General features: G+C 43.3%; 1 protein-coding gene across 2 annotated transcripts in view; it reads right to left on the reverse strand.

Moving 5' to 3' along the window:
* Positions 1-6,210, reverse strand: part of ero1b (endoplasmic reticulum oxidoreductase 1 beta) — a 15,530-nt gene extending 9,320 nt beyond the window's left edge. The window contains exons 1-6 of one of the 2 annotated variants that reach the window (XM_020620235.1): positions 5,710-6,210; positions 3,266-3,385; positions 2,260-2,343; positions 1,614-1,655; positions 1,019-1,101; positions 104-177 (exon numbers count right to left, since the gene is read on the reverse strand). In XM_020620235.1, the coding sequence (XP_020475891.1) occupies positions 104-177; positions 1,019-1,101; positions 1,614-1,655; positions 2,260-2,343; positions 3,266-3,385; positions 5,710-5,871 (565 nt within the window). In that variant the 5' untranslated portion in view covers positions 5,872-6,210. Of the gene's footprint in view, positions 1-103; positions 178-1,018; positions 1,102-1,613; positions 1,656-2,259; positions 2,344-3,265; positions 3,386-4,685; positions 4,932-5,709 lie in introns of those variants that run through there. The other variant, XM_020620236.1, reaches the window with a different exon arrangement.
* Between the last annotated feature and the right edge of the window lie 3,892 nt (positions 6,211-10,102).

Raw genomic sequence — 10,102 nt, forward strand, 5'->3', positions numbered from 1 at the left:
GCAGGAATGTCCACAGTGGTCTTCATGGAAAATTGGTCAGTAGTAGATATCTTTCTCTGGACTAAGGACAAACAAAGCTTCAGTCAGAATATAAAGTCCTCACCGTCCAGCTCACAGAAGTGGTCCTGAGCGTCGTCATGCCTCGCCCAGTCAGCAAACGCTTCTTTACTCTGGTTACTGAAACAGGAAGTTATATAAAATGAAGAGACGGCAGAGAAAACATGACAAATTAAACGTCTTGAAACTGTGACACAATCATGAAGGGCCAAGAAACACATTAAGTTTAACTGTGGCTCTTTCTAACAGTGGCACAGATCAGCTCCTTTCTGACTCAACACTGTCATCCAACTTCTAAAGGTGAGAATAAGAAAACCAACGACGAACATGGACTGACCAATAAATCCTTTTTAGATCAAAATCACAATTTGAAAAACAGCAGCTTTCAAATTCAAACTAAACGTAGCTGCACAGTCACCCTCTGATCAGTGACTGACTAGTGATTGAGAGCTGGAGCTTTGATGCAGAAGATGATGTACGTCCACACAAAACATTCAGAATGTGTCTAAACACACGACGTATAAAAGTCCATCCAGGTTTTCCATCTCAGCCCTGAGGTGAAACTATGTGAGTGTACACAGTGGCCAGAAGCCAAGATGCCTGAAGTCTGTTCTTACTTCCTGGTTTCTTCATCCTGAGGTCACTCTAGGTCGAGCGAGTTGAGCAGGTTTTTAAATACCAAGACCGTTGCATTATCTTTTCTCAGCACAAGCTTACGTGCGGTCTGAATGTTCTCTAAATTTAAGTGTCTCAACTTCTGATGACCTTCCACGTTTTCCATGACAGACAAGTAGTGAGGGTCAGTCAGCTGCTTCTAGCTGTGAAGAGCAGGAAACCACCAGCGGCTGGTGAATGTTTGATCTGGTTCCTATCAGCTGTGCTCGACTGAAGCTGCTTTGCATTTTGACAATGAGCTGCTGCAGCCGACTGTGTCAAAAAGAGACAGGAGGTCTCTACTCACCTCAGGGTGCTGTTGATGGCGCCTAGCTCCTCGGCCTGCTCACACTCCGTCATGTCCGACATCGTGTTGGCTGCCTGGGTATGCTGGGGGGGGCAGGGGGCTGTTAGTAAAAGGTCTATTACAACCATTGGTGTCATGCTAATACAACTATGATCTCAACACAGATTTCAAATCATCTACAGAGCAGTGAAGTCTGAGGAACTGCTGTTTTTCCTGTAGCTCACAGTTTCCTTTAATCCCTCCCACTGATTCTAACACTAGCTGCTGAGTTTCCCAGCTGAGGGCCAGTTAATCAGTCGACCTTGACTGAGACGAGAGCAGACGTTCAAATACTCCTGGCTCATTACAAGACAAACACCAGGCTGGCAAACACTCAGTGGAAACTACCAGAGGAGATAAGCTGAGTGGTCCAGAGTTTTAGAGCTTTAGCAACTCAGGAGACAAAGTACTGGAACAAACACAGCTGGTCCCAAACTTCATTAACAGTATGAAGAACAGGTTTCAGCTCAGTTTGGTTCAGCTATGACTTGTGGTTAGAATATAATCACTGGAGCAGGACCCTCAGTTCGGTTTGGACTCTGGCATGAGGTCTCACCTTGTTGTAGTTTCCAGACTTGATTCCAACAGGGATCTTACTCTGTAAACACAAGAGGTCAACAAACAAACAAGAAGAGATATTTTATCTGAACTGCATAAAGACGCCCTAAGTCATGCATCTCAAAACAGAATGAAGTGTTTTGAAACTGTTCAGTGTAGTTAGCACCTTAAATTCAACAAAAGGTTGGCCAAAGAGCTTTACAGAAACCAAAATAGAACACAAACACACCATCATAAAACCATAAGAAGCACTTTAAACTGTTAAACAGCTGTTAAACCAAAGCCACAGATAACTGTTGTATCTATACAAACAGGTGACCTAACATGCCCTGTCACTGTCTTTGTTCTCCAAACACTGGAAAACACTTTATACTTCCTGCTTGAAAAGTGCTATAAATAAACAACTACATTAATAGCAGCCAGAATAAATAACATAAAAATCAATAGTGCCAGTGATTTGGTCAGTCGGCGTGAGCAGACAGATGCTGGACGTAAATCCATATTCTGCCCTTGTGTTGTTTTTTGTAGGGTTTTTTTACTCACCTACTTTGCCGTCTAAGGCTTCTCTGAGTTTCTAGAAAAGTGCACTACATTAAAATGTACTGCTGTTATTAGAGCAGGTGAGGGTGTTGTTGATCTCTGACCTCTGGGCAGGGCTCCACATGGCAGTCTTTGATGGAGCAGTGTCCGTCATCAGGCCAGAAGGGACATGGTCGCTTTAGGTTCACCTAAAAAAAACAGAAACAGAAAAGATGTTCACACAGAGCCATTGTATTTACACCACTGGTCAAACCTCCAGGTTTCCAGCTGCTGTCAGTGTGATCCAACAGCTGGACACACCAGTGTCTCTACAGCTGAAGTCGAACAGTGCCGGCACAGATGTTCCACAGATGTTCCACAGATGTTGCACCTGTCGGCTGCTCTATTTTCACCCTTCACCTGGAAAGTCTGACCCCTGTGCTGCCGGCGACCACTGTTCTGTCCTCGTCCACAACCCAAAGCTGTCAGTGGCTCCTCCTCCTGCTACAGGGTGAAACCCTGAGCAGCTCTGCCTCCCTGTGTTCATGGCCTTTTATCCACATGAAGCCTCAGAGGGAGCAGTAACAGTCTGATCCAGCTCTGCCTTTGTACAGACAGAACCCTTCTTAAGTGTTCTCTTAAATTTCTTTGTAAGTGGTTATTAAGTCTGATTCATGAACGTGTTCTTGAACCACAGAATTGTTCACAACGTCTGATTCATGAATGTGTTCTTGAACCACAGAATTGTTCACACCAATGAATCCCAAGTGTTCGTAGGCAGAAAGTGCATGCCAGTTGTTTCTCATTAGCATAGGTTAACGCCCCGTCAGTGCCCATTAAAGGGCATGAGACTGCAGGGCCACAAATCTGAGGCAGCAAAACAAACACGGAGGAGAGATGCAGACCAGTGGAGGTGGACAGGCTGGACCAGCCCATTGGGGCCGTGCACGGCTCTCTCAGCTGGGCCATCAGATCTTCTGCCAGTAATGCTCCATCACTGATTCTAAAAATTTGATGTCCGCCCACAGACTGGAAGGTAAGACATTACATGAGCTCTATATGAATATTTAACTGTGTTATTCATGAGGACAGTGAGTCACGCTGTACTCACAGAGAAGCAGCAGTTCTTACCTTGTAGTATCTGAAGTAGTCCCTCTCCGTCAGCTTCTTGATGCGAGGGTAAATCTTGAAGTTGTTGAAGACATCAATGCTTTCCACGTCACAGAAGCAGTCGTCCAGGACGCCAGTGAGCTGAAGCAGAGCAGACAGAGAAGCATTTCATTGCACAAAGAGGACTTTCACATACCATATGACGGGACACAGCACAAATAACACAACTTCCCCAAGCAACAAACCATTAAACAGTTCCTCAGACATCTCACTAGTTAAAAAACGAGTTAAAAAAGATTTTCAAAACACTTGCAGCATGAGAAGCCAGTGGAGCAGACACCAGTGACTCTGTGCACAGTGAATCCGTCCCATGTTTCCATGAGGAGGAAACCTGCCCCCCAATGCAGTAGTGTGGCTCACTGGGATTAGCCTTAAAGGTGGGGCATTAACAACTCCAGCATATAGTGAGGAGGCTTTAAGTAACTCCAACCTGCAACAGGTAAACCACCACCACCTGTAGTCGAATCCAGCATAAGCATGTGGTTTAACTGGCTGGAAAACAGGAGTGTGTGTTCAACTCACCCGACCTGTACACCTGTCAATGTGCACAAGCTGCACCTGATCAGGTTTGTTATCACTTAAATGTATGATTCTATCATTGAATACCAGACTAATTGCTGCAGAGTAGATTAGATCTTGTCTTGAGATAACACATCACCTATGTTTTACTGAGTAGAAACTCAAAGTCTTGTATTTGCAGGCTATAGTCTGTTTGTTCACTTAGTAGTTTTACCTGAGCTCTGCTATTATACTCGTCTCTTTTGTTGTTTCTATTTGCATAAATGTGGATACAAGCAAACTAAAAGACTGGATCACTGCCTCTGAATGTACGGTGACCACATCAGTGTTTTTCACAACTTAACCGACTAAATTGTACTTTCATTTCCTGTGGTAAAAAAAAGCAGGTAATTTCGTCCTCACTACAGGAAAACAGTGTTCAGTTGGTACACGTCCAATTGATTGTTAACAGCAGGTCAAATAAACATGCAAAAACATGACTTTACCTACCAGTTAATTCAACATATGCGATGAATAAAGTTTTCAATATAAACAGAGTTAACTGGAGCTTTTTTGAGAAAAGTTTCTATTTCACCCCTAATTCTTAGATCACGTTAGACCTGTGAAATAAAACACTACCTCATTTAACTTTAAACAAACATTTATATACAAACAAACACAGACTTATCAGATCAAAATAAGACCAAAAATATGGAGCCAGGTTTTGATATGAAAACACTGATATATATGAGCTATAGCCTCTGAATTATTAAATCATTTTTGACCACTGTGATAAGTCTCTGGTCGCCCACAGATGTTGAGAAACACCTGAAAAGTCTCAATATGTTACAGAACACATGACATGAACCAAACCACAGCTGACCTCTGAGTGCAGCGGTCCACCCAACGCCAGGAAAGGCAGTAAGAGCCAGAATCCTCTCAGCATCCTGCTGCTTGCCGCCACTTCTTTTTCTGTTTTGACTTCCTTAATATTAAAACTTCTTTCTGGTGAACTCTGTGGCCATATGCCACAGCTGCGGCTCTATCTGCGAGCTGGCGGTACAGACACCCAGTCCCGTGCCCACAGAGGACCAGCCCCCAAACAACCAGCTGTAAAGCCAAAACCCATCCTTCTACCACTTTGTAGTTCTCTTCGGTGTCTGAGGGCCTTGGGAGCACTTGTTGGCTTTGAAGCAGAAGACTACAACTCCCATGAGAGGGCAAGAGGCGGGAGCTCAGCCACAGCCAATCGGAGTACACCACGCTTTTCTACTCGGCAATGGAAATAACATCGAGTTCTGCTAAAAATCACCATATCTAAATTCAAGACGTGTAATTTTGTTTAAATGAGCTCCTTTTAATTTGTCCTAATTGATTTTACAGTAAAGGCTCACAGTAGCTACAATACTTATATAAAATAGATGGAAGTTAGTTACAGAAACCAGCAGCGACGTCATTTCTCACCTTAACATCGGCAGCACCGTTAAATGTGATATAAAATATCACATTTATATATTATAATATTCTATACATTACCATCCGTTAATAATAAATTTCCATAGGACCCTAGAAACAGCTTTTATTGAATAACTAACAAAGATCGATATTAACTTGGCATCGAGCTCTTTGACAGCAGTGTCTGTTGTTTGTGGCTTTAGACTAACTTTTATTTTATAGCTGACAGATTATTATAAGTTATAGAGTAATAATGTGACTTGCACACAAAGAGTTGCTGCTAGCTAGCATCACACGGTGACGTCAAATTAAAATGACAGTAGAAAGTGCTAGAATATTTCCTCTGTGGTCGTATCATAAAGCCACATTTGCAGCTTTACAAATCATTACAAACGTGTCAAAACCCGTTTTCACAGCAGGTCTGACACGAGCACCGTGCTGAGATTACTTACGTGGCATAGGCAGCTTTGGTCCCCGCTGTCGGATGCTCTGCTCAGATGCTCGTGCTGCGTTTGGGGTTTTACTTTGTTTTGTTGAAAACACCCCAGAACAAAGGTCCCAAAGAGCCAAGCCAGCAGCAGAACACCGAACGCTTGTAAAGTTACTTTCCACATCCCTCACAGAGATGGTGGTGCACCGGTGGGAAAATAAAAACAAACAAAAACCCGCCCGGGTTCTGTCAGCTCAGCTCGTTCTCTTGCAGTGTGGCGAGTTGTTGTTGGTGGCTAACTACGGTAGCTTCCGGTTAGCATCCCCAGGCTAACAGTGGCTGTAAACATAACAACGAGTCCCTCACACAGACATGCAGATGAGTAAGGAGAAGTTTTGGTCCACCAGCGTTCGCTTCAGTGTCAAGTTAGCAGAGGGAAAAAGTTGAAAAGTCCTTACTTCCGTCTAAAATAAAATAAAAATTAAAGGGTTGGACTCGTCTGTGATTAAATACAGTTAAAACAGTTTATTTCAAATACAAATAAGGTCTCCCAGAACTACGGAAGAGTATTAGGGCCACTGCATAAATTTTTTTTAAAATTCTGACTTTATTCTCAGAGTCCAACCCTTTTATACAAACAAAAATCCGCCCGGGTTCTTTAATCTCAGAATTCTGACCTTAAAGTCAGAATTTTAAAAAAAAATTATGCAGTGGCCCTAATACTCTTCCGTACAGAACAGACTAAATGTTCTTGACAGTGCAAAACTTACTATACTGCATACTAGTGGAAAATACTGTAGCGTGCTGGTGGAGCGCTATGGACTGCACGCACGCACGCACGCACACACATGTACAACATATGGACAGTTACACACCCAGAGGGGGAGGACTGGTGTGGTCGATCACAGTGTAGCAGGTGTTCTGGGGGGAGGAAGCTTTGTTTTAGTGGGTTCTTTTGGGAGGAAACTACATGTGTATAAGTTCATGTTGTTCTGTGGTGTGTTCTGAATAAAAGCAGTGGCTATCCGGCATCGTGCGGCGTATGAGGCATGTGTAAGGTTTAAATTTCATAGCGTAATGTTAAGTATAGTATATGCCTTATAAGAGAGGTCTCAATACCTATTCCACTTTTATTTTGAAGTTTAAGCCCGTTTCTTGTTTGGCAAAACCTGTAGGTAAAGTATTTTGAAAGTCATAACCGGATGTTGTATGCTAATAAGTGGCGCAGACTTGACAGGGTTGATGCTGAAGAGAGAGCATCCTCCACATAGACAGGCCGTGCGTTTCGGTAGATGTGATGGCAGAAAGAAGAGCATTATTATCATTATTATAGGGCATTTCATTACCGTAAGTCCAGACAGCTCCCCGTAATCCCCAGTTTCAGGCCGCTGCTGACACCCCGAGCTCAATGATGGTGGATTTGACCGAAAGCGTTGCAGTGTCAAACGGACATAGCAGACACGGACAGGGCTCCGGCTCCAGCAGTAGCGGGAAGAAAACGTCGAAAAAGTCGCGTACGAGAAGAGGCAAACGGGGCAGGAGAAGAAGAAGTAAAAAGAACAACAGGAACAACAAAACACCACCGCCGTATTTACCACCGGAGGTAGTACCGTCCTTTATCCCCGGGATTAACGCGACATCCATCCCGCTAAACTAAGTTAGCCCGCTAGCCAGTGGTGCTGCAGCAAACCCTAGCTAGTCTCAAGCTAATTACTGCTATATTTTGTTTACACCACATTAATACAACATGTATAACATAGCTTGTAATTATTGTTATTGCGAGTAAGACTGTGTACACGAGCCTGTATACCGCCAATATCTGCTGTGCTCTTTGTTTGGAGTAAACATCAGTCAGAACTGCCCTTCGGCATCTGACAGTTAAAATAGTTTGTAGAAATGTTTAACCTCTAGAGTCCCTGCGTCCTCATAAATATGATACAAATGGTTTTATAGGGTTAAGATTTACTCATTTTGAAAATCTTGCCCCATTCAAATGAATGGCTTAGCATTCTTTTGAAACAATAATGACCGGTCAAATTTTCGGCATATGCTGCAACATTGACAGTGTTTGCTTTGCTACTTTTAGCTCCCAGTTTAACAAATCACAGCCAGGGGCCTGTGTGAAGGCTGGGCAGATGTTGGGACCTGGCTGCAGGGATTCACTCCCATTCAGACACTTAGCACTAGTGCGGTCCAACACTGATGTTCATGATAAGGACTCACGTGGTGTTGTCCACGTTTGGCCGTGCAGTGTGTGTAACAGGAAGCCTATTTGCCATTTACTTGTTGTCACCTGACCTGATCCATCTTCTCTGTGTGTCTGGTTATAGGCTGAAGAAGGAAACATTGAATATAAGGTAACAAACGGTTTTAACACTTTCATTTTCTAAGCAAAAATGCCAGATATCTTTGTTTCTACTTCTCAATTCTGATTTGATGTTTACATGATGCTTTTTCTTTGAGCTGTTGGTTTTAGGGTCTGGGAAATTGTAACAGGCTTAACTAACAACTATTTCTCACATTTTATAGATAAAATATATGATTGATTAATTGCAAAAATAATCAGGATTAACTACTAATGAAAATAAACATTACCTGCAATAATTCTAGGCCTCATAGATTGATACACTGTATTTAACACTGTGGCCACTGTGACCATGATAAAAGTATTTTTTTGCATTTTTTTGTGGCTTAAAATTTCTTGGAAAGTCATAAATATAACTTCATGAACTCTGCAGAAACCATGTTTTGTCCCAACACCAGCCCAATGTGAGCTTTAACCAGTCCAGATGCTGGGCTCGGATATGTTAAAACTGAAGCTGTGAAAGCTGAAGTCACCGAGGTAGTTAAGAAGTTGCTCGGCTGAGGACAGGACTCAGATGCTTTGTTTTTAGGTCGGAGTGGAGAAATGCTCTGGTACATGCGTGCTGTGATAGGTTAGGGTTGGAGAATAGTGGACCTGGTAACACTGTCGACAGAATCACTGTCTGTGTATAGTTCAAGTTAGGTTAGAACTGAAAAGTGTTGTAGCTTATTTTGGGGCCATGAAGATTTATGAATGCATAACCTGATACCCTCCCTCCCCCCCATGGGGCCCAGTGACAGGTAAACAGAACTTAACACTGAGTTTCAGCACAGGGGTCTTCAGGCACAAGACAATGTGAACTACACAGACCTTTAAGCAAAATCAATGCACACAGTATGTAATAGCTATAAAACATAATATCCCAAGTGACAAAAAACAAGCAACATAATCAGCAAGAACACACACACAGGGGCTGGTCCACAGTCCCAAACCACACACTCTGCATTTGTGTCATCCGCACAGCACTAACCAGACACAATAAATAAAACACAGAGCAAAGGCGCGTGATGTCAAAGTAGCTGGTCAAACTTTAGACTGAGACAGAAGGTAAAGACGTAGAAAAGCAGAGCAACGGCTCCACAAAGCAGTGAAAAGACAAACAGATGTGAGAGAGTTTGGCGGCTGTCTAAAGATACAGTGGCACTGTCAGGGCTCATGGTGGTGAGGACCCAAAATGGACACACACTGGGAGTGGAAAGGCTACTGGGTGGAGGAGAGAGTGGACAGAGGCAGAGCAGGTATTGGACAAAGGCAGGCAGGAAGAGTGGAGCTGGAGACGAAGGCAGGCAAATGGAGTACCTGTCAGGGCTGGAGAACAGAAAGCTGGAGCGTCAGGTAGCAGGTTGGGGAGCAAGTGAGTGTAGACAACGAAGACGGAACAATTGGTGAGTAGACTAACGAACCAGCAGGGAATGAATGGGAAGAGGGCGTGTATATGACAGGAGAGTCTGGGAGTAAATGAGCAACATGGGGATGTGATGATGAGTGATTACACTGGTGGAGACATGACAGGCAGGGAGAGACAGGGAAGCCGAGGAAAAACAACAGAAAAATAGGAAGCATGGATAAAAACCGTAACACGCACACACTGACAAGACTGATTTAGATGTTAAATCTTCACAAGTTTTCACATCATTTTACTTTTGCACCTTTTGTCTTTGACTTTTCTTTAATGATTGTGGTATTTGTCACGTTGTCTATGAAGCACGTTGCAGCTCTGTGTCTGAACACCATAACTACCAGTTAACACTGGCCACAGAGGTTTTCTAACAAATCCATGATGGGATGTTTGCAGTGAGTCTCTGAGTCCAGCACTGAGCCTTCAGCCTCGTCCAGAAAAGACAGAAGCTGTTGACACATGTCAGTGACTGAAACAGACGCTGAGAAGTGAATAGAAACACGTTTAGTGCTGAATGAAACTTCTCTGCTGTACAGTACCACTGTGGGTAAATCCTGGCTGAAGAAGAAACTGTTTGTGGAAGAGTTTTAATTTGAAACCCGAGTCTTCGCCTCACAGTCTGAGGTTTGTACAAGTCCAATGTGTTTCCTG

This window comes from Monopterus albus, unplaced genomic scaffold (genome assembly GCF_001952655.1).
Source record: "Monopterus albus unplaced genomic scaffold, M_albus_1.0 scaffold235.1, whole genome shotgun sequence".
NCBI lineage: Eukaryota > Metazoa > Chordata > Actinopteri > Synbranchiformes > Synbranchidae > Monopterus > Monopterus albus.